The 23016-nt window shown below is 55.8% G+C and overlaps 1 protein-coding gene across 10 annotated transcripts in view; it reads left to right on the top strand.

The window, feature by feature from the left end:
- The window catches only part of CHD6 (chromodomain helicase DNA binding protein 6), a 95013-nt gene that overhangs the window by 33417 nt on the left and 38580 nt on the right, over window positions 1-23016 (top strand). For 8 of the 10 annotated variants that reach the window (XM_030009626.2, XM_030009622.2, XM_030009620.2 and 5 more), the window contains exons 2-8: window positions 287-342; window positions 12572-13071; window positions 17248-17386; window positions 17963-18112; window positions 21070-21135; window positions 21633-21691; window positions 22054-22171. In XM_030009626.2, coding sequence (XP_029865486.1) covers window positions 310-342; window positions 12572-13071; window positions 17248-17386; window positions 17963-18112; window positions 21070-21135; window positions 21633-21691; window positions 22054-22171 — 1065 coding nt within the window. In that variant the 5' untranslated portion in view covers window positions 287-309. Of the gene's footprint in view, window positions 1-286; window positions 343-909; window positions 1005-12571; window positions 13072-17247; window positions 17387-17962; window positions 18113-21069; window positions 21136-21632; window positions 21692-22053; window positions 22172-23016 lie in introns of all 10 variants that reach the window. The other 2 variants (XM_041122792.1, XM_030009627.2) reach the window with 2 other exon arrangements.

Below are 23016 nucleotides of genomic sequence, written 5' to 3'. Positions count from 1 at the left end.
CTCCACTAGCCCTGGGTGTCCCACTTCATGCTGGGACTGCAACTATGAGGTGGAGCAGGGTGCAGGTAGCCCTGAGCTGCAGGGAGATGTGTGGTCAGGCTCCTTGCCGTGGCTCAGCAGAGCAGATGTCCCCAAGTTTGTCCCTGAGAGTGTTTTAATCCTGCAGCTTTGCTCTGAGTGGCACGGGGGGTGGCTCAGCCTGTTGGAGGGGTGATGTGGAAGGATGGAGTACCTCAGGTTCACCAGTCTCTTTATTTTGAATTTTTTTTTGTGTTGTGTCTTGCAGAAATAACATTCATCCCAGATTTGATGATAATGAAAATACAGAAAAAAGAAAAGCAGGTTTGTGACCCTCTCTCCTTTTCCCAACTCAGCTGGCAAGGCCTGGGGACCATATCCTGTGTGTGAATTGTTGCAGTTGATGTGTGGTGGGAAGGGGGCCAGGGGTAGACCTTACATTTCCAGACAGGGCTGCAGCTCAGCACGTGGAAATTTGACCTGAGCTGCAGCCTAGAGCGGATGAGTCTGATGTGGGCAATTGAACAGGGGGGGGTTTATCTTCAGTAATGGAAGTGCTCTTGATTCGGTTCTGTTCTGTTGTGGAGGAGCAACCCTTTTCCCTCAAAGTCCCTAGTATTGGTTCTTGTTTGAATCTCATCACATATATATTACAAAACCAAGTTTGCTGTGATTACTGCTAATAACATGATACTCCAGGACTAAAACCAGCGGGGAGATTGGAGAAGATCATGTCTGTGGGGCTGTGAGAGCTTGGCCAGGGAATCTTGCCTTGCTCAGAAATAATCCCATCCCACCAAGCTGCCATTTCAGAATTGCCGCATCGGATCATAACTACCTGCTGCTCCCGGAGATTTATGAGCCAGTGGTCTTTGTATTAACCATGTGCAGAGGAAGAACCTGACCATCAGCGCTCTGATAAGGGGAAAGAACCTGTTACATGCATGGAGACTTGCTCTGCCCGCTGGGGTGAAATATGTCTGGAGGTACAAAACAAACCAGTCCACCCTGAGCTGATTTGTTTCTGTGCTGCTTTTAATGGGAAACTATTAAATTGAACACTGAGCTCAGGGATAAATCTGTTGGAGGGCATGAGCTGGTGCCATTTCTAGCCAGCTCTGAAGCAGCGTCTTCATGCTGCTCAGGACAGCTGCAGATCGTGCTGTCATGGCAGGTTAATGGGGAGGAGGAAGGGAGGGAAGGATTTGGAAAAACCAAGTGTGCTGTTAGGAGCTTGCAGCAAGCCAAACACTGCAGATACAGGAAGGTGTGTGTACAGAGCACCAATACTGTAGGAAGTAGTGAGTTTATTACTGTGTCCTAAAGATGGTGTGAAGAAGCAGAGCCAATCTCAAGGTGAGGAGGAGGGGAGTGCAGCAGGTCTTGTGTTACCAGCACTGCTGGATCACTCCTGCCAGGGCAGGGGGAAGGGCTGGAGGAGAGCAGGGCACTTTGGGGCATGGGTGAGGGATCTCTCTCCTCTGGTAGCAAAGCCCTGGTAAGAAATTCCCCCCACTCCATTGGACTAATATAGCAGGTTTGGCTGCTCTGGAAATGGGATTGCTGAAATTATGTGTGTTTTAAGCACAGCAAAACTATCCTCCCCCAGTATTTGGAGATTTTAGAGGGCTCAGCTGCCAAAGTGTTTTGTGTAAGTGCCCCTGCAGATGAAGTCTGGGAGGGAGATAAAGGCATCCAGTGTGAGCAAGGAGGGGTAGAGGTTGAGCTGCTCATCGCCTGAGCTTTCTGAACCAGCAGTAGTGTAGGATGATCCTTGGAGCATGTCATGGAGTGGGCTGCAGTGTTTCTGGGGTCACCAGCTCTGCAAGGGCTGTGCTGGGGTGTCCCCAGGAGGGTCTGGGCAGCAGTCAGAAATGCTGCTGTGAGTTCAGTGTTTGGAAGAAAGCCTGGCCAAGCAGGGCTTCTGGGGGTACTTTGGGTTCCTGATTGATGTGGTGAAGAGGGTGGCTGCTCCCCAAGGTGGATGGCTCCTTGCCATGCTCTGCAGACCCTGCTGAGCGGCATTGGAGGCAAAACTAGCAAGAGGTGCCATTCCACGTCCCCCTGGATACCTGAGCCCAGGAGCTCCCACACCTTGTAAACAGACTCCTCATGGCACCAAGGAGGGCTGTCGCCTTCAAAAGTCCGTTGAGCAGTCTCTCTGGAGAAGATGAGATGTTTGTGTGGTTCCCAGGACTCTCAAGGGCCACACATTTCTGTACATGTATCCCTGCCATCTTGGTCATCATGTAGGTGTAGGTTCAGGCCCATAGGTACAAAGGCTGGCAAAATGGTGGCACCCTTCATATTGGTGAGGGAGACACCAGCCAGAGAGCTGTCGGCTTCCTTTGGGAATGGGTTACGTATGTGCTCTCTCCTTTCACAAGTCCGTGGCTGCCCTGAGCAAGTGCCTTGTCCTGCCCATGTCCACTGCCAGTGGATTATGAAGCCTGGGCTGGAGAGCTGGGGTCTCGCAGCAGGCTGTCCTGGGAGGAGCTCCTCTCTATGCCCCCTTGGTGCCCCACGCAGCAGTGCCACCCTTCCTGCACGGATTGGAAAGGTTTGGCGTGTAGGGCATTGCCAACTGGTGCACCAGATGAGAGGCTGTTGTTAGCGCAGGCAGGGTCTGTGTTTGCACGACTCTTGTTCCTTAGTAATGCATGAAAATCTGGTGGATTTGTCATCAAGCTGTGACTAACTCATGAAACCTGTCACTTCCCTTGTGACTTACAAGGCTTCATGCCAGGGTGCCTTGTCTGCTGGTGGAGGTGGGACAGGGGTGCCTAGCTACCCCAGGGAGCAATGACAAGCGATGGATTTTCTTAGAGGGCTTCAGCAGCACCATCATTCCCTGGGCTGCCTCTGCCGTCTGTGTTCTGCTCCTCCCTGGCCACTGAAGCGTCTTCTACTACTGCTTATTTTTTGCCAAGCTCTGACTTGTTGAATAACCTGAGAAATATTGAACTAAAATAAATGCAGTTAGCCCACAGTGCCTGTAAATCTCCTTATTCTACAGCCATGGAAATGCTCCCATCCTGTGCAGACTGTAAGAGCAGAGCAGCATTGCTTGCTTCTTGGAAAGGGAGGGATGGGAAGCCCTGTGACCCCTTAGCTCCTGCCTTCTCCTGGAGGGCTCTTCTGACTTTACAGCCTGGGCTTGGAGGCAGTGGGAATGGCCCGATCCCCAGTGGTGCACAGCTGGTTGTGGGGGGAGGCAGTGGGGAACAGCCCAGGGCTGCAGGGACTGCATGGCTGCTGTGCAGCCCTCGCAGTGGGGACACGTCAGGGCATGCAGGCCCCCAGGAGTATCTGTGGGAGCTCTGCTTGCCTTTGCTTCAAGCACTCACTGCATAAAATGAAGATTTTTCCTGAATTTTATGGGTCTTTTTAGGTGAAACATGAGCTTTGATGTCTCACCTGCTGAAAACGCTGCTGAGGTCTGTTACTAGAGCTCCCTGGGGCTGCAGCAGAGTCCTGACAGCAGTAGGATCCAGGGCAGGGGAATGGGGGCTCCCCAGCCCGAGGGCACTTGTGGCTCTATCGCAGGCTGTGTCTGTGGGCTCCTGGCCCATTGTGGGCTTTTTTTGTCGTGATGAGACTGTCGGGTGCGATGGCCCTCGGTGCTGGGTGCATGGAGGAGTTTTGCTCTGCCAAGCAGCGTGTGGACACCCACTCTGGTGAGGATGAAGGGCAGGGGGAGCAGTGAGCTGCCAGGGTCCCCTGCTTCTACACCGACAGCCAAGAGTGCTGGTCGTGGTCCTCCCCCATGGTCCTGAGGGCTCCTCACCCTGCTGCTGCTCGTGGCAGCATGCTGCTGCACAGGCTGTCTTCTTCCAGTGCTCTTTCCCTGCCTTCCTTCCTGTCCTGTCAGAGAGCACTAAGCAGGGAGGACAGCCTGGCCAGCCCAGGGCAGCAGCATTGACCTCTGCCCCTGCTGTGCCCTGCGCCAGAGCAGTGGGGACATGTCTGCCCGCTGCCAGGGCTGGCTCAGTCATGGGATGGAGCTTCCCAGCTCCATAGTTGTTGAGGAATGCATCTTGGTGGAGCGTCTCAGGAACAGAGCCAGGCCCCACCTCCGTCACGCACATCCCATGGCGACTGCAGAGCCTGCTCAGAGACATGACAGAGCGTAGCACTTGTGTATTTTTAGCTTCTGCTGCATTGCATTAAGAGCTGGAAACGAGGGGTGTGGACACCCAGCAACTAGAATACAACAGACCATGCTGTGCACGCCACCAGTGGGGATTGCAGCTGCTGGAGATGGTGGCTCAACAGCCTGCTAAAATGCTGTGTATGGAAGAAGCTGCCTTTTCTGCTCCCATCATGGGGCTCTGCAGCTGGCTGCACATATATACTGGGCTGGTGGCTGCCAGTGTGACCATCTTGGGGAGGCAGAGCTGTGTGGTGTTGCCCATCTTGGGCTGCTGGTGCAGTGGCAGCCTGGCTGGTGGCTTTGGTCAGTACCATGGGGGGAAGCTGAGCAGCTGGGGTGCTAGGCAGCCCCCAGATATTGGCCTCTGTCTAAAGAGCGTGGAAAGCTTTCATGACCCCTGCAGTCAGGGTCCCTGTGGACACTCCACATATAGGACAGATCTCTGTGGGGTTTGAGCTGTGCCCTAGACCCAAATGCAGAGCTTCTGCGGAGGTGTCCTGCTTCTCCTGGGGGGCTGCAGGAAGGCCTGGCCCAGCCTACAGTGAACAGGGGTTGAATGGTGCTGGGACTTGCATACAAGATGGCATATGGCATGGCTACTGCTGCTGGCTCTGGTCACACTGCCCAGCAAAAGCATGTTGTGTGGATGTTGTCTGAGCCTGGTAGCCAGGGGAGCTGGCTTCGCTTTTGGCGATGACCATGAGAAGGGCTCAGCCATGGCCTCCTTGCAGGATGGAGCTGCCATTCAGACCCTGAGGCTGTGGCAGAGCTTTGCCCTGCTGGGAATGGTGTGCTCTTGGGTGGAAAAGCCTGCAGGGCTCAGGGCAGGGTCCTGAGGCGCAGGATGGGCAGCAGGGTGGACACTGGGCTGTTGTTCCTTTCCCCTTCCTACCCCCAAACTCACGTGGTACTGCAGGGTTTGGGTACGGATCAGGAGTGATGCTGGCTGGCGAGGAGGCTCCAACACCCAGTAGTGCCAATGCAACGTCTGCTTCATCCCCATCACACCTCCCAGCAGTGCTGGCCTGTGACTTCTGTCACTTGGGTCCAGGGGAGCCTCTCTCTCTGCTCCCGCCTGTCTGGGTATCACATGGCAAGTGGATAAGCTGTATAATCGGTTAATTGGTGCAACCTTTATGGGGCAGAAGATGATGCTGGGCTGCCCAGCCATGGGGTGGGAGCCCAGGAGCGCCAGAGGCCGGGAAGGTGATGTGGTCTCACAGGCCATGGAGGGAGCGGGGCTCTGGGTATGTGATTGTTCTCTCCTGGCTGGGCACAAGGTACAGGATCTTCTGCCCTATCCAGCCCAGCCTGACCCCTTCTGCTGTACCTCCCCCAGGTGCTTGGGCCTAGTTTTCTCTTGTCTTCACTGAAAGCTGCCTGCTGTTCTCCATTCTCACTTGCTCCTTACGACTCATTCCATAACATCCTAGTCTCATCCTGGCCCCCTGTCCTAGCTGCCCTTTTCTTGTCCCCAGTTCCCTCCCTCTTCCCCTCCCCACCTTCTCTTTGCAGTTGCTGTTCCCCCTCATTCCTCATCTCAGCTGTTCCCTTTGCAGGTACCTGGCGCAGGCAGGGCAAGTGTGAGGGTTTTGGACCCGGCTCAGACTGCAGGCAGTCCTGCTGGCCCTGGGCTGGTGCTTGCCCTGGGCAGTTGTGGGGAAAATGTTGCTGAATTTCAATGCTCCTAAGCTCCCTGCACGTGCCAAGTGGAGTTTTTAAATTGTTCCTTCATGTCCCTGTGAATCCAGCTCCGCAATTTGCTGGAGGGCTTGGAGAGGATCAGGGGTGCTGCATGGCCCTCATGGGCCGGGGCAGCTGGTGCACCTCGCAGGCTCAGCAGTCTGCAAGAGGAGAGGGAGCCCTTCGAGGACCAGGGGCAGGAGCCGCTTTGCTTCCCATCTCCTGGTGGTGTTTTCCCCTGAGTCCTGAATACAAAATGAGAAGTTGAGTCAAATTGGGACTATAAATGAAGTGAAACAATTTAAAGTTAAGGAAACACAACATTAAGGCCCACCCTAACCTTGGCTTTGCCCTCTAATGGGGTCATGCAATTATAAGTGCTCTCTGTTAGCCTTCACGGTTCTCTGGGGAGGTTTTAAACATTTTTTTTCCCCTGACCTTCTCTTTGACAGTAGTTAGATGCATGGGACAAGACTTCATGCTCCAGCTGCTGCTGAGGGACTTGCTTTCCTGTATGAAATGTAGTTTATAGAAGATTCCTCTAGGACTTAAAAAATGTACAAACGTTACATAAAAGTGTATTCTGAAAATGTAAAATTGCTACAATCATCACCAAAAAATGCTAGTTGAGAGACAGTGCAAAGGCACAGCTCTAAGGATAAAAAGCGTACTGGGCGTACGGAGGCTGATGAGGAATGATACCAGAGGTTCAGAGATGGGCATTATGTACCAAACCCTGGAAGTCATCATCTTTACTTTCCCCCTCCTCCAAAATACCCCAGAAACAACAAACCTGTGTGGTTAGACAGGCATGTAAAAAGACATGTGGAAGAGGCTGTTCAATGTAAAATGATGTTTTTCGTTAGTTAAAAAAAGTTGTAGTAAGAAAAAGGACACATATTCTGGGAATTTAAAAGTAAACCTGTAACAAAGCAGGACTAAAAAGATTTTTTAGGAACCGCTTGCTAAAGATATGGAGTCTAATAATTTTTTTTCTAAACATCTCCGGACTAAAAAGCCTTTAAGAGGACTCACAGGGTAAATAAGCAACTGAGGTGTCAAGTGATTGCTTGTGGAAACAGGGCATTGGCAGAACAGCTCAGTCACGAAGGCTCCCAGATGCATCAGAGGGTTGCCCTTAAATTAAAGGGTTTGATAAAGACATTTCTGAGCAAAGTAACACAAGCCACCAGGCTTTGATGGTATTTACTCTAGAATTGTAAAGGAGCCTGAGGAGATGTTGGGAATCGCTAATAAATAGTGTCAGGTGCTGTTGTCCATCAGGGCCACATCCATGGAAGGGGAGGTGTAGCAAACGTGAAATTAAAGGCCAATAGGTTTATTTGGATATTGGGTAAATTGTTAGGAACTATAATAAACACTTTATGAAAATAGTACACTGGTGAATAGTCATTGTGGCTTTTGTAAAGCAAAGTTAGTCGTTGCAATCTGCTGGGGATTTTAAAGATAGCCAGATTGCAGGGGTGAGACTGAGCTGGGCTGGTACAGTGCTCATGGGCTCCCAAACAACTGCTGAGAAAGTTTCTCACCGAATGCTTTTAAAGTTAAGCATTGTTCTGATAAGAGGTCTTTCTGTGAATTAGTGACTGGTTAAAGAATAGGAAGCAAAGTACAGGAAAAACGGCTCTGCTTTCATGGTGTAGAGCAGGGGAGAAGGTGCCGGGTGATTCCTGCAATCATCTGGGATGCTAAAATGGAGACAAGAGTCTGAAGAGTTGAAGAGTCCTAGGATGTGCCAAATAATGCATACGGGGGAACCAGCCATGTGCGTATCTTCACTTGGGGCTATCCCTGCTCCTGGAGGAGACTAAAACACTGGCAGAGAGTTTGGCATCTGCCTGCAGGTTGTCCCAGAGTTGTGTTCAGCAGTTCAGAAAGGGAGAAGGAACAGAGCAGAAACCCTCCTGCTGCTATGTGGTACCTCTCTGGTACTGCTTTCCTACTGCCACCCCAAAGCTGATGGGGTTTGAAGAGGTGCAGAGAAAGATAAGGTAGATGGTCTGAGAGCTGGCCCAGCCCAGCTGCGATGAGAGGGTGTCTTGTCACCTGTACTTTAGCTGGGCCAAGAGAGCTGTGCAGGGGAAGGATGTGATGGAGAATGGCAAAACAGTGAATGGGGCAGAGCAGGTGACACAGAAATCCTCCTTTGTACTCACACCTTGAGAACTAGAAGCCACTTAGGAGGGCAGCACGATTTAAACAAAATGAGTGGGTTTTTCCCATACCTTACAAGTTTGTAGTACTGAATGCCACTGACTCCTTTGGCACCAATGGTTACAGGTGAGTTCATACAGCTGGCTGTTAGCTGCCGTTGTCTGGATGCAGTCCTGCCGCTGGAGCTCCTGAACCAGTCAGCCTGGGCAGATGGGGAGGCAGAGCATGCTGCCTGCCCTGCCCCACTCCTGCCCGCCTCGGGGTCAGAGCACTGGCCTAGAGCAGCCCTTGGCTGGTCCAGAGCAGCCAAGGGGAGCCCACCTTGCCCATCTGCTGCAGCAAGCATCCTGGGGCTATGATTTGCCAGGTTTAGGCTCTTGAAGCTGGATGTGTTTCTCCCCTGTGAGTGGAGACTGAACATGTAGTGTGTCATTGCTGGCTGTTGCTGCAGACACGGTGGCCAGTAGCCCGAGCAAAGCCATGGGCAGCCTGATGGCTCGTGGAGACGTGTCTCGGGCCACTCAGCCTGAGGGTTGCTGCAGCAGCAGAGCTCCCTGTGGTGCTGTGTCCCCATCGGTGTGACACGGGCCCTTCAGCTCCTCACTGTTTGGAAGCAGAGGTGGTGGTTCCCAGTGGCACAGGGGCAGCAGCTGATGGTCCAGCACTGGCTGCATGGGGACAGTGTGCTCCTGCCTGCCACAAAGGACTGGCCAGGCTGCCACAGGCAAGCTGCAAGTGTGCTTTGAAGCCACGCAGGAGCACTGATAACGCTGGCACTGCTTTCTCAGGCTTTTCCTGTTGACGAGAAGCCAGGATAAACTGAACCTCATCAAGGGCAAGGAGGAAAAGCCCATTCCTTGGCTCACAGCAGTGCACCGAGCTCTGACTGCAGATTTGTACTTGGCAGCACAGTCCTATGTGGACGGCAGGAGCTTGCCATGCATGGATTTGTAGGAGCATGACATGGAGCCCTTTCCCCTCAAAACAAACTAAGAAGCCTTGGGTGCAGAAGGGTTTCTGGGGCTGGCAGTACCTTGCTCCCAGTCGATGTGGAGGAGCCTAGTTTCCCTGCCCCTCTGTGCTTCTGCTGCTTGTGCAAGCCCTGGCCATGAGCTGCTCAGTCCCACAGGCTGGTGTTTGATGGCTTTTTCATGGCAGGGCAAGCACCAGAAGCTTCTGGCTGCTCCAGCTGGAGGCAAGTGCTGCCTGGTACCAACACTGCTTCCCGGACACAGCAGGCTGTGATGTCTGATGCCCACAGGCTATCCCATGGCAAAGTGCTGGCACTGTTGGATCTGGGGGCCAGCAGTACTGCCTAGGAGGTGTGCTGGGGTGGACACATCTGTGCTTCCACCATGATGAGTTTGCCTAGAGGCTGGAGGGGCTGTTGGCAGCCAAGAGGTGATGCAGGAGGAGCAGAAGGATTGCTTGCATTTTCACAAACCTTCTGACAGCTCGTGGTTGTTTCTATAAAGCATTCGACTTTCTATTGCAGCAGGGCTTGTGGCAGGCTGGGATGTCTTCATCAGCAATCACTGAAATGCCCTTTTGATTTGCCTAAGAAGCACAACGCAAGCATGAGCAGACCCCACAAAGTAGGTCACAGTTTGAGGTCTGCTCTCCTGACAGCTTTATCAGCCCACATCATGCAGTGGGGCCTGAGGCTCCTGCTGGGCAGTGAACGTGTCAATGGTGAGCGGGACCTGCCTGGGCTCCATAGCCTGGGTTGGGGCTGTAGATGCAGACAGCAGATGGGGTAGGGGGGAGCTTTGGACCACTTGGCTGGTGTGCGGCAGTGGAAATGATGAGCCAGTTTCAGCACTCTCTACTCCACGCTGGTTTGCTGGGAATTGCTGATGCACGCAACTAGAGAGACCCATGTCCCCATGCCTGGCCATCATGGCTCAGCTCCACCAGGCACAGGCTGTCAGGGATGGAGCTGCTCCAGGTGCTCAGCACTGCTCCCAGCCCAGTCCTGGTCCAGTCCAGGGAACCCCTCTCTGGTAGGGCAGGTGACATTGCCTGCTCTTGCATGGCACCAGAATTGCAGTATCCAGACCTGTTGCTCGTTGGGTGGTCTGCCTAGAAGTGGACAGCCCCTTGCAAGACTCAGGGCTACAAGCTGTGGCTTGAAAGGAGTTGTTCACCCTCCTGCTGTGCAAGGATGGTGAAGATCGACTTTCCATCTGGTATCTGCCCTTGGCTGCTCTGCTGCTCAGCGCAGAAGCAAAAGGAGATCCAGGCTCCTGGGGGTCTGTGAGCTTTGTAGCTAATCCAGTAAATTGTTCCAGCTGATTCCCAGCTTGCAAGATCTGAGGAATGCAAAGGCTGCGACTGATCCTGTTGCTCAGCCTGTGGGCTCAGAAGCAGCACCTATAGTGCTGATTTTCTCCCAGCCCACAATAGGTTCCCCTAAATTGCTTGGGTGCACTTTGATGGCTTGTCTATGTGATGGGACAGCTGCTCTCTCCTGTCCCAGATTGCTGGAGCAGACCGGCAGCAGGGTCGAGGGCAGAGCACTGGAGGTGGCTGCGTGCAGGCAGAGATGCTGGTGCAGCCTGACTGGCTGATGCCAGAGGTGCCAGCAGCCCCACTCGCAGGTGGCTACAGGGGTATCAGGGTTTTTTCCCCTTTGCAGCCTGTTTCATTTAATGCTTCCATCTAATCCAAATCAGAAATCCAAGCATACAGGGTGCCCTGCACCTCGACCAGCCGGAACGGGCTCCAGTGCTCAGCCCATAGGATGTAAATATTTACATTCTCTCCCGCAGCTCTGGGGTATCTGAAGAGTCGGATGGCGCTGGGGGTCCGTGGGGCCAGGGCATTGCTGCCAGAGGCACTGGCACCTCAGCACCAGGGAACTGGCTTGTGAAGCAACCAGGACCCCTGGCCTGGGGGAGCCATGGGTGCAGGGTGCCAGGGCGAGCACTGCCACCGTCCCTGCTGGCATGCTGCTGTCTGGTGCCTCCCAGGCTACTCACCAGCCATCCCACAGCTTCCCTCAGAGGAGGTGCCACCTCCAGGCTGGTGGGATGGGCCTGACAGGGGCTCAGCCCCACACCTTGTCTCATGGTGGGGCTCAGCCCCACCAAACACCTGCGTGCAGGACCAGCTTTCCAGCCCTGGTCACGCTGCTGGGCTTCATCTGGTGCTGATCTGCCAGCCCCACGGCGATTAGCCAGGCCGGGGATGGCCACAGCCTCCCTGTGGTCATGGCCGTGCCGTGCATTAAAAGGAGGAGTTAGTCAGGTGGTTGTGGGTAAAAAGTGTGCCATCTCCTGCGAAGGGCTGTGGGGTTTGCTCTCCCGCTGTGGGGCCGGAGGAGCAGCTCAGACTGCTTGTGCTGCCAGGGCAGCAGGCAGAGACCTGCCTGGGCACATGGTGGTGGCGGGCTCTCAGCAGTACCACGAGGGATTGGTGCTGGCCGTGGCTCCAGCTGCTCTCCAGTGGCCCCCTGATCACAGGCAGAGAGGAGAGGGTGCAGTGGGCTGGCTGAGTGTGCAGGCAGGGCCAGGTGCTGCCTGTGCTGGGGGGCTGGGGGTGGGAACTAACTGGCAGAGCAACTGAAGCAGAGCCTGACATGTTACTTTCCCCGTCCTTGCCGGACACAGCTACGCTTCTGCCTGGCCCTTTGTGCATCCCTTGCTCTTTCCCCATCTGGCAGCTACTGCAAGGGATGCTTCTGGTCCCCATTACAAATTGCCACCGGCAGCTCCCTTCCTTGGGCCGTCCCCTGCCAGCCCTGCCGACCCAGGGTGCTCTCAAGGAGCTGGGGTCGCTGCTTGTGAGCCTGGGCTCCTTATCGCAGATGCTCCTGCTGCTGCTCAAACAGAGCTGAGCCTTTTCATGCTGTTTTCTGGTTGGGCCCACCGCAGCATGCTAAGCCAGGGAGGCAGCTGAATTCTTTTCAGTTCAGTGCTGGAAAGTTCACAGGAAGTGAAGGAAGAGCTGGAGCAGGAGGAGCAGCTCCACTCTCCTGGGCTGGAGGGAGCCCTGGTGCCCAGCAGCTCCCAGGAAAGGTGGTGGTCCAACCCCCCTCCTCTGCTCCAAGCTCTGCCCTGAACGGACCTGGGGGCCCGCTTCTTGTTGCCAGAGGCTGTAAGGCATCCTTAATTCCCTTTCCCTGCCCTGCTGGGACAATCCTCGGCTCTGGGCAACAGGCATGAGGTAGCCTGGGCGCATGGGTAGCTCTGGGTCTCAGCAGAGTGGGGTGTGGAGTGTGTGATCAAAGGCAGGAATGTGCTTGGGGGCACAGCAGAGGGGCCAGCCCCCTCCGCTCTGGACCTGTGTGGCCTGGTGGGGCCTTTCAGTAAAGGCCTCTCTAACCTGTCAGCCTCCATCGGGCATGGAAGGGGGGTCCTTCCCTTTGAGCTGCGTCTGTGTGTGGTGGCCATTAGCCATAGTCCCCAGTATGTTGAGGGATGTTGCTTGTGCTGCACCCGGGTGATGAGAGCCTCGCTGGGGCTGCAGTTCCCCCTAGAGCGCCTGCTGCTTCTATATGTGGCATTTGCTTCACACACTGCCTTTCTGTTCTCTCTGCAGCCACCAAGCTTAAAAGTGCTGAGCCGCTCCCCAATGTCGGATGCCTGGGAGTGCAAGGTGCAGGACCCCTTTGCCAGCAGTGAGGAGCAGGACGAGGTGCCCCACCAGGTGATGCTGACGGCCATGGACACAGGCAGCCAGTGCCAGTGCCCGGAGGAGGAGCCTGATGGGGCTCCCCAGAAGCGGACGAGCACCCAGAACGGGATGCAGGACAGTGGGGGCGGGGGCACAGGGGTGAAGAAGAAACGGAAGAAAAAGGATCTGGGAGAGCAAGAAGGGGGAGAAAAAGCAGCTGTGGAGGTGAAACCAAAGAGGAGGAGAGAGCCTAAGGAACCAAAAGAGCCTAAAAAGGCCAAGGAGCCCAAGAAGCCGAAGGAGCCCAAGCAGAGGGAGATGGCCAAGAAGCCCCGGAAACCTCGGGAACCCAAAGCCCCCAAGGAGCCTAAAGACAAGAAGAGTGGCTCTGAGCCTGCCCCCAGAACAAGACCCAAAAAGAGCAGGTGGGTGGTGGTGTGACCTTGTCTCTGTGCCTGGTGTGGACAGGGCTGTGGGCTCGCAGGAGCTTTGGCCAAGAGAGCCATGCTGGGCCACCACGTTGCAGGGTGGGATGAGGCCCTGTTAGACCCCAGATCCAGAAAAGGACTGAACAGTCTTGGCCTCTCCTTGGCCTGGCCAATGCTTACTGTCCTGGGGGTCAGAGGGACCTTAGGGAGGTGTCTTACCAGGACAGTGAGGTGCTGTGTGTCAGAGGTCCTGTCATACCTGTTTTGGGGCCCGGGCAGAGGGTATATGGGTGAGACAAACGTGGCCCTGGGCTGTCTGTGCAAGTGAGGATCCCCGCACCCGTGGGGGCCGGCAGCCTGCCTTCCCTCAGGTCAGGTTTGGGAGGATGGTGGTGCACATACTGTCTCCTCTCCCTCTCCTGGGTGGCAGGACCTGTCCCTCACTTGCAGCTGTGGAGCTGTGCTAACAGCCAAGGCCAGCAGTGGGGGGAGGCCTGAGAACTACCTTGTACTGTGCAACCCAACACCACCGCCTCTGGTAATTGTTCATCCTTTTAATTAACAGGCTGATTGGCCAGAAGCTCTGATTTCTTAGCTCTGATTTCTTTTCAGAGAATTGAAAAGAACTGAATTTCATTCAGTTGAGAATGTGTGCAGATAGCAGAGCAGGTCTCAACAGCACCAGGGTCATTTGGTTTACTGTCATGGACTGGCGAGAATAAGTGTTTTTGGAGAGTCCTGTGCAAAGCAGGCCTATCGACTGGACCTGGGCCCTCCTCGTGTACTGTAAATAATCCATAGGATGAATGTATTTCTACTGTAAACAGGATTAGTACAGCAGCCAGCTGGGAATTTTTCAGCAAAACCTTTCTTTGTTAGAAAACACCAGTTTGGTAGAGCTTCTTGAGGGCACTTTCCTAGAAATGGTCACCAGAATGGGTGTCCCAGGGTCTGTGGGATCTGCCCACCTCCCTCCTGCCATGGCTGCCCACAGAACATGTGTGCAGGGTGAGGACTGAGCCCTGAGTCTTCCACAGCCCTGCTCCTTCAGAGCTCACCGACAGCCGGATCCTGGAGAGGCCAGGTCTGTGGAGCCAGCACCCGGGCAGCCGTTAGTGCCATTGGTGTGGGCTCGTGGTGAACAGAAGAAGGTGTGGGGCAGCAAAGCTCCCACACTAGGCTTGGCGGGGAGCTCAGCAGGGTGAGAGCTGGGCACCATGTCCCCGGCAGGTCCCTGAGCTTGCAGTGCTGTCACTTCTGGTCTTCCTGGAGCCTCAGGCTCTGCACATGAGGAAGCCAAGCCCCTGTGTCGTCATGGGCTGGTGAGCTGGAACAGATGGGGATGGACAGATCAAGTGGACAGTGTCGGGAAGGTGCAGGAAGGGCTCATCAAGGCCCCAAGGAGGGCTGAAGTGGAGGGGCTGGAGGTGGAGAGGGAAGTAGAGGGGCTGCAGGCAAGGAAGGGAAGGGTGAAGTCCGTGTAAAGGGAGCATTGGGCACTGAGGAGGATCCTGGGATGAAGGATGCAGCTAGCAAGCTTTTGCTAATGGCACATCTGCTCCACCAGTAAGAAACTGCCATATGGGCAGTTCACAGAGGTCCACCGCTGCAGTGGGACCTTAGGGACCAGACCAAAGTAGGGGAAACCTGGGAAAGAGCAGACCATGGAGGCTTGGGCTCCTGGAAGCACTCATGGCTCTTGTCCAGGAGCTTGTTGCCTCCCTGGCAGGTCCCTTGGCTGCCATCAGTGCCTTCACAGAACGCTAAAAGCAGCCCATGACAATGCGACCTGCCATAGGAAGCTGGTGGGCAGGTCAGTCTGCTAGACATGCAGATTGTGGTGGGGTGACCCCAGCTGCAGAGCTGGAGACCCTGGTCCCTTCTGCAAAGGCATGGCAGGGTCTGAGGGTACCAGGAGCAGGACTGAAGGAGGATCCGCTTGCTGTCCTGGGGGCCAGTGTGCGGAGCCCTAGTGAAGAGGTCACTTCATGCAAAAAAGACCAATTAATATAACTCTGTAACACATCATGTGGCCAGAAGAAACCGTGTGTGGGAGTCTGGGAGTCCCACAAAGCTCTGTGCTTTCCTGATACCCTGGCCCAGTGGACCCTGAGCCCATGGTGCTTCCTCCCACTCACCTGCACCTTCCAGGAGGACCTAGGTCCATCCCTGCTGCTTGGAAAGTCCAGCCCATGGGTCCTCCTTGCAGCTTCCCCCTCCGCAGCCCCTCTTCAAGCCTCTTCTCGGACTGTTGCCTCAGCCTCTGGGTCAGCCACCCGCAAACCCACCCGTGGGAGGAATGGCTGCTGGGTGGAGGCACCCATGGTTGTCAAAGTGGAAGCTCTGCAGGGAACAGGGCTGTGTGTCCCCCTGTGCCTGCTGCCCAGGACGGAGACAGGGAGGTGGGCTGGGGGCCCCTTGCAGCGTGGGGAGGGAGAGGCGAGCAGCAGGCAGGGTAGGCACTCCGTGCAGATGAAATGATTGCTGGGAGTCCTCTAAGTGGCAGATAATGGTGGCATAATTTCTTCTAAATTATTTCTAATCATAGCCAACTACTGGTTCATGAATGAAGCAGTTGTTAATTGTGACTTACAAATCAATATCTTGGGAGTTATTGCTTGGGTGGAAGGAGTGCTCGCAGTGCCTTTTCAGTGCCTCTAATTGAAGCGCGAGTGCACAGCCAGGGCATTTGTGGCCTGAACAGCAGATTTTTAACTGCTTGGGTTTTGCCGGTCCCAGGCAAGTGGTGATTTTTCTCATGAAACGGGGGTAAAACCTCGATGTGGCTTTGAAACTAACCGTTCCTCTGCCGCTGTGCAGGTCTGGGATGTGGAGGGAATGGACGGCAGGGCTGTGAATGAGGAAGGGGATGTTGCTCAGCTCAGGGACAGGCACCAGCTCTTTGAAATCTTTCCCTTAACAGTGTTCCTTGCAGAGGGTAAGGATGGACAGGCACATTGGGAGTAGCTGTTTCTTACCCTGGTGCTTCCTGGGCATGTTCACTTGTGCAGGCAGGTTGTGGTGGGTACTGGGTGCCACAGGGCTGGGCTGCGTCTTCGCATTTTTTATGTTTGCAGGAAGGTGGTGGGATTCACTGGGAGCAGGGCCCAAATCCCCTCCACAACTTGAGCATGGAGGACAGTTGCCTGGTGGGACAGAGCCTCCTGCATGGCCCTTGGAGGCGGCGGTGACTGCCGTGGTGGGCCATTGCACCAGTGGAAGTCTGGGACCCGCATCTTCCCCATGTTCATGGCAATCACGGGACTTAACTCCCTCCGGGTGAAGGCACAGGCCAGCATCTGCTCAGCTGCTGTCTTGGGAGGGGACTTGGTGCTGTGGCTTAGGGAAGACAAACCATGAGCTGGAGCAGCTTCTATCTCAACGCTGGTGTAAAGGTTTATCTGGGTCTGGCAGGGCTCCGTGGCACATGCAGGAGGTGGTCAGCAGGATGGCTGGTGCTTCTCAGACTGGGCTAGAAGATTTGTCTCTGGGGTACCAGGGCATGGGTTGCCTCTGGAGCTGCTGAAGTATATTCCTGACTTTCGTCAGTGCAGGACTTGATTGTGAGTGCTCTGCTCAGAGCAGGCACCTCATTGCCCTGGCCTGCTGGGGTTGGCAGTGGGGAGATTCTCCTTGTGCCTGTGCTGGATATAGGTCCCTGTCTCGGTCTTCCAGCTGGGGAGGGTCTCCCAGCTGCAGGACCTCCCTTAACTCTGGAGACTTCATGGTCCAAGGAAGGGGTCACCCTGCCTGGAGGGGAGAGGCTGGCCTGGTTCCTTCTGGCTCATCACCATGCCTGAGCCACTATCCAGAGCATCCTGACTGATCCTCATGCATCTGGGCTCCCCATGCCAAAGGAGCATTGAGGCCTGGCCATGAGCTGAATGCCATCTCCTACAGCTCCTGTGGGGCTGTTCCCCTGGCTGGTGGGAGCCCCCAGCCCCTTTCTGCCCCACACCAGGCCAGGGCAGGTGGACCCTTTCATCCCAGTGTACTGGAACTTGGTGGTGATTAATGAGCATCACCAACCGGGGATCCCCAGTGCTTGAGGAGGCCCCAGGAGCCTTGAGCTGCCTCTGGGTGATCCAGTGGGAGCAGAGCCCTGTGTGGCTGCCTGCTGGCTCTCCCCCAGGATCTCTAGGACAAGATCTAACTATCAGTCTGTCTTGGCAGCAAGGACACCCCTGTGGAGAAGAAGAAGAAAGGGAAGAGGAAAAATGAGATACCAGTGGACAGTTTGGATTTGGATCAGGATCTCCTGAGCCCATCTGTGCAGAGCCCAGAGGAGTCTGCAGAGTCGGCTGACAGCCAGGTATGTCCAAAGCCCTCGGCTGGCTGCCGGTGGGGGAAATCCCATCTGCCTCTGAGTGGGAGAAGAGCTGGGCCCTGGGGTGCAGCGATCAGAGAGCACTTTCAGCAGTGTGGCAGCTAGACCCCGGCCCTGGAGTGGTCTACCAGCCACACTGCTGGAAGTCAGCTGGTGGCCCTGGGTTGGGTGCACGCTGCTGCCCTGGGTGCTGCACGTCCCTCAGCCTTGAGTCTCCCCCTCCTCTGTGGCTCCTGGCAGCTCCCCTTTCCCAGCACAGCACGGGGAGGCAGGTTGGCCCTGCAGGGCTGGGGAGCTGCGTGTGTCTCCACAGGGCTCCTCTGCTTCAGGTCTTGGGGGCTGATGGGGCTGTGTGGGTCAGGCATTGATGGAGACCTTGGCACCATGGTGATGGGTTTACCTCCAAGCGCTGCTTGTTCTTCCCACCACCTCCATCCCACTGGGGCAGGGGGTGGGCTGGAGATCAGGCAGCCCTGGGGCTTTCTCTCCTCCACTCAAGCAAGGAGGAGGTACTTGGTCTACCCATCTACCCCATGACTGCCTTTTTCATCCCACACACAGAAGCGCCGCTCAGGACGGCAAGTGAAGAGGAGGAAGTACAACGAGGACCTGGATTTCAAGGTGGTGGATGATGATGGCGAGACAATAGCTGTGCTGGGAGCTGGGCGAACCTCTGCGCTCTCTGCCTCTACTCTGGCGTGGCAGGCAGAGGTAGGGCTGGATGTGGGACTGGGGTGATGGGGCTTCCTGCCTCCTGCAGGGTGTCCCAAGGGTGTCAGTGCCGAGGTTCAAGGAAGTGGGGGATCCCAGCACAAGGATGGGGTGAGAGTGTGCCTGTCTGGGAGGGTGCAGGCTGGCTTTGCAGGGACTGTGAGTGCACAAAGGGATAGGCAAGAGGCATGCAGGTCTAACTGTCCCCCTCCTGCTTGGAGACTAAGGCCTCTGGAACATGTCACGTAGCTGGACACGTCCATGAAGGCATGACCCACCCACTGCCCATGCCCACCTTTAGTTCCTGTCTCTGTACCTCCTGTCCATCAGGTTAGTCTATTATTTTGGCTCTGCCAGCCGAGGGCTTTTTAGGTGCCAGGTCATTGTTTTCTGCCCATATTGCTGCTCTCTATCAGTGCCTTGGAGTGTAGAGATACCCAGCCTGACACCTGCCAGCCAAGCTGATCCGCAGGGCAGCATGGTAGGAATCTGGGCAGCGTGGCAGGGACCAGCCAGTGTCACTGCAGTTTGGGCCTCGCTGCCCTGCCTCCTCTGCCTGCTGGTTCAGCACCAGCTCCTGGTGGGTGCTGGCAGCTCCTTCCTGCTGGTCTGTGTGTTGGATCCTGCAGCTCATTCCCTCTCTCTGGTTTCTAACAAAGCTGCTAGATATTAATAATGGTCACTAATTGTTTTCATAGTGTTCCTGTGTACATCTCTAGTCCCCTCTTCACAAGGCTTTGGTGTGGGTATTAGTCAGCTCTGTTGTTAAGCCAGTAAATAAGACCTGGCCTGGTGCTCCCTGCCTCACCCGGAGGGCTGACGCATACCCACAGGAGGTGCTACCGGTGCTGCTTCAGCTGCTGCCCGGGGCCGTGTCCCAGCTGGGCTCCTGGCAGTGATCTCTCCAAGTGAGATTTTCAAAGCAGCAGGTGGGAGTGGGTTGCCTTTGGCATATGTCCATGCTGCCACCCTGCTCTCCTCTTAGTCGTCAACTTCCACCTCAATTTGTCCTGCTCCAGATGAATTATTAAGGCTGGTGTCTGACAGCAGGAAGGCTCTCTGCTGAGTGGCTGCTGTGGACTCCTGCCAGCAGGATCAGCCAGGCCTGGGCTTGGCTGCTTTCAGGGTTGGGTCTGACCCAGCAGGGCAAGATGGGAGTGCTGAGGCTTCAGGGCTGCTCTCCCCATGGCCTGGACTTGCAGCTTTCCCCCCTGGATCCTGGCCACGTTCCTCAGCAGCTCTCTAGGGCAGTACAGGGCTCCTCTGGCAGCCCACAGACTGCCAGTGATGAGCCTTGGACCTGTGTAAGACGGCTGGGCTGTGGGTCAACGTGGGAGCTCTCAGCCACAGGACACTGGAGGCAGCTGTGATGACAGCACTGTGCCCCTGGCCATGTTCACACAAACCCTTTGTGGCCAGGGTCAGGCTGGAGCCCAGCAGCACCAGGGTGGATGCCCAGGCGTAGGGTAACAGGCACTGCACAGTGGCTGCAGTGGGACCATCTCTGCCCTTGGACGTGTTACCCTGGCGTGGGGCAGAGCTCCCCAAATAGGGGAGAAATGCCCCTCTGGGCCACAGGACTGCAGCTGAGGGGCCCAGACAGAGCTGCTGTTACCCTGCTCGCTGTGTTGCGATACTGGGTCTAGCATCCTGCCCCACACCACAGGGTGGGGTGCCGAGGCAGCAGGTCAGCTGAGGGCTGGGGCATGGAGGGGTTACTGCATCTCTGGGCACTGCCTTGGCTTTTCCAGACCCTTTTGGGTGAGTGGTGTGGGATGCCCCAGCTGTCTGTCATTCCCCAGCCTTCCACGTGACTTTCTTGGAGGGTCTTTCTACTCTGCAAAGGGACATCTTGGGGCTGCTTTGCCTTGCACCAGACTCTGCCTCCATCTGAAGGGGATGAAGAGAGTCCACCTCCTTTCTGCTCTGCACTTTGTTCTTCCTCCTGCTGCCATACCATCTCCCAGCCAGGGCAGAACTAATATTTCTAATACTCAAGCAAGCTCCACATTTTTGCTGTCTGTCCTCTCCCCTTAATCTTTCTGTGCCTCTCCTGCTACAGCGCAGACAGGCACAAGCCCGGCTCTCTTGTTCCTTCGTGTTCAGTGGGGCTGGTCCTGCCACAGCACGTGGCCAGGAGAGCCTTGACCTCCCCACTTGCCCTGTGCCTGCCATCTCAGAGCTGGAAGCAGGACAGTCTTAGGGCCACCTCCAGCAAAGCTTGTGTGCTCAGCGTGAGGGAGTGGGGTGGGAGCCTGTGGGTGGCCAGCGGAAGGTCTCTGCGGCATCATGGGGTGATTTCCTTATGGCAGAGTCAAAGCATATGGAGGGAAGGAGGTGGCACTTTGAGCCTGCTGGGAGGAGCTGCATGGACAGTGGCAGGGCTGAGGTGCTGTTGCCCATGGCCTGTGGCCATGAGCAGGTGACAGCAACAGAAGATGCCTGTGGCAGGGCCCGACAGCCCTGCTCCCTGCTCTGCTGGGGCCCTTGGGCCCGTCGAGCACTATAGGGTTGTATAAATGCCAAGGCAAGTCAGACATCTGGTATGGAGAGTGGCTGGGAGCAGGAGATGTACACATTTTGGCATATTTCGTTCCTTAAGTCTTGGGGAGGAAGTGCCCAAGGTTCCTCCTGTCTTCTGGGAGACTTGCTACCCTCTCTGGCTGCCCTGGTCTAGCTGGAAGGACCTGCACAGCTAAACACAACAGTCAGTGCTGTGGCCTTGCTGGCTTGGGGAGCATAGGCAGAGGGCGGGTGTAGCTGGGCTGGCAGCACCTGCACCCTCACACCCAGCAAGGGTTCCCCAAGTGGAGCTCTCCCAGCTCCTGCTGTGCTGGCTCTGCCTGCCTGGCTGGTGGGCTGGGAGAGGAGCAAGCAGCTGTTCTGTGCTGAGAGGCTGCCAGAGGCCAAGCCACGCTATGAGCCGGGAAAACAGCGTTCTGCTCTCCTGTCCCCAGGAACCTCCCGAGGATGATGCCAATATCATTGAGAAGATCCTTGCCTCCAGGATGGTGCAGAAGGAGGTGAGTGGCAAAGATGTCAGTGGGGCTGGAGGTCCCTGGGCAGATGAGAGACAGCACCTGGTTGCCTTGTGCAGCAGGGACATGAGACGTAGCAGCAGCAGTCAGTGCTGCTGTGCCATTCCTTGAACTTGCTTTTTGCAGCATGCTGCTGGGGTATGCCTGGACTGACACCTTGCTGGGTTGGGGATCAATGTGGTGCCTCTTCTGCCCTGGGCACCAGAAAGCCTCCTGAGAGGAGTCAGGCCTGGGCTGATGCCCAGGAGGTGCTTGAGTCTGCCATGCTCAAGGGTGATCTCACACCACGTTCCCCAGGGCCACTGAGCCTCCGGGGCAGGCAGCATGCCCAGTGCCTGGCCATCCTTGCTGTCCATGGGGCTCAGCCTGCCTGGAGGCTGTGGCCGGGCACGGGATGCCTGTCTGTGCCCACACCACAGAGGATGCCCCCCAGTTTCTGCACAGGCTCTGACTGTCGCTAACTCTCCTCCCCTTGGTTTCAGGCTCATCCCGGAGGCCTGGCGTTTGAGATGGAGGAGTTCTACGTCAAGTACAGGAACTTGTACGTGTGACATTGTGGTGCTCTGTGCCGCAGCAGTGGGCCCTATGCATGCAGGAGTGAGGGCTGTGTGCTCCTACCTCTGTCCCATCCCCAGCTGCAGCCCCAGCATCCCTGTCTCACTGCCCCTGTCCTCCTGAGCCAGCATTGGCAGTGGGAAGCAGGAAAGCCACTGCAGTTGCAGTGCTCAGTCTTGGCCTGGACCTGGGCCACAGCTTCCTCCAGTTCAGAGTTTCACATGGCGCAGCATAGGCTGGGTGTTCTCTGGGTCGCTGGGAGATCCCTGCTAGTCTGCGTGGCGGATGGGATCGGCCCCAAAGGCCTCTTTGGTCATGTTTTGTTGATTTTTTTTTTTTCCTCTGCAGCTCCTACCTCCATTGTAAGTGGGCAACTCTGGAGGAGCTGGAGAAGGATCCCAGGATCTCCCAGAAGATAAAACGCTTCCGGAACAAGCAGGCTCAGATGAAGCATATTTTTACAGAGGTGAGAGCCTGGCACACCTGGGCCCAGTGCAGTGGCTGAGCAGACCAAGAGCTGAGGACTGACTGCCTCTGGCACCTCCCTGCCCAGGCAAGACCAGCTCCAGGGCCAAAATTCAGGGCTGGGAGTGGTCAGGGAGGACTCACTGTGCAGCTGTGCCTGCCCTGCCTGAGTTCTGCCATAGCTCAGTGATCCCAGGGTGCTGCCTTGGGCCCTGCCTGTGCCCCCTTGCTGACACTGCGGCAATGCCCAGGCAGCAGCATGGCACCTCGAGCTTCCAGGCAGGTTTTGAACCAGGGCACAGCACAAGAGGGTGAGCAGGTGGGGATGCTGGAGCCAAGGGGCCATGACAGTGCCCTGAACACCCGTGGTGTCACTGGCAGAGGTGTGGGCAGGGTAACAAATGTCACTTGCCAGGCACTGCCAACCCTGGAAGCATTGCTCAATGGGAGGGAGGGCAGCGTGCAGTACTGGAGGTGCTTTCATGGTGGAGCAGAGATACTATGGGAGAGAGGGAGCTATAAATACTTGGGCTTAGGGCAGCTCCTGCCTGCTCTGCTCTATGAGCAGATTAATCTTGTGTTCTGTAATTTATCTTGCTGCTCTGGAGAGAGTTGTTGGATCTCCTCAAACTGCCCCTTAAAAGTGTAAATCAGGCCAGTAGGCTATGAAGATTTCTCCATGAATGTAGTTGGAAAGCTGGGGGTGTGTGTCAAATTTCTCACTCCTGAGTCTGTTTGGGGTCTTTCCCAGGATGCAAAGAAAAAACATGTGTTGGAACGCACTGTACCACTAACAATTTAGCAAGGAGCAAATGCTCTTTCCTGTGACTAACTGGGGCTTGGGGA

This window comes from Aquila chrysaetos, chromosome 3 (genome assembly GCF_900496995.4).
Source record: "Aquila chrysaetos chrysaetos chromosome 3, bAquChr1.4, whole genome shotgun sequence".
NCBI lineage: Eukaryota > Metazoa > Chordata > Aves > Accipitriformes > Accipitridae > Aquila > Aquila chrysaetos.
This window is presented reverse-complemented; position numbering and strand designations above follow the sequence as displayed.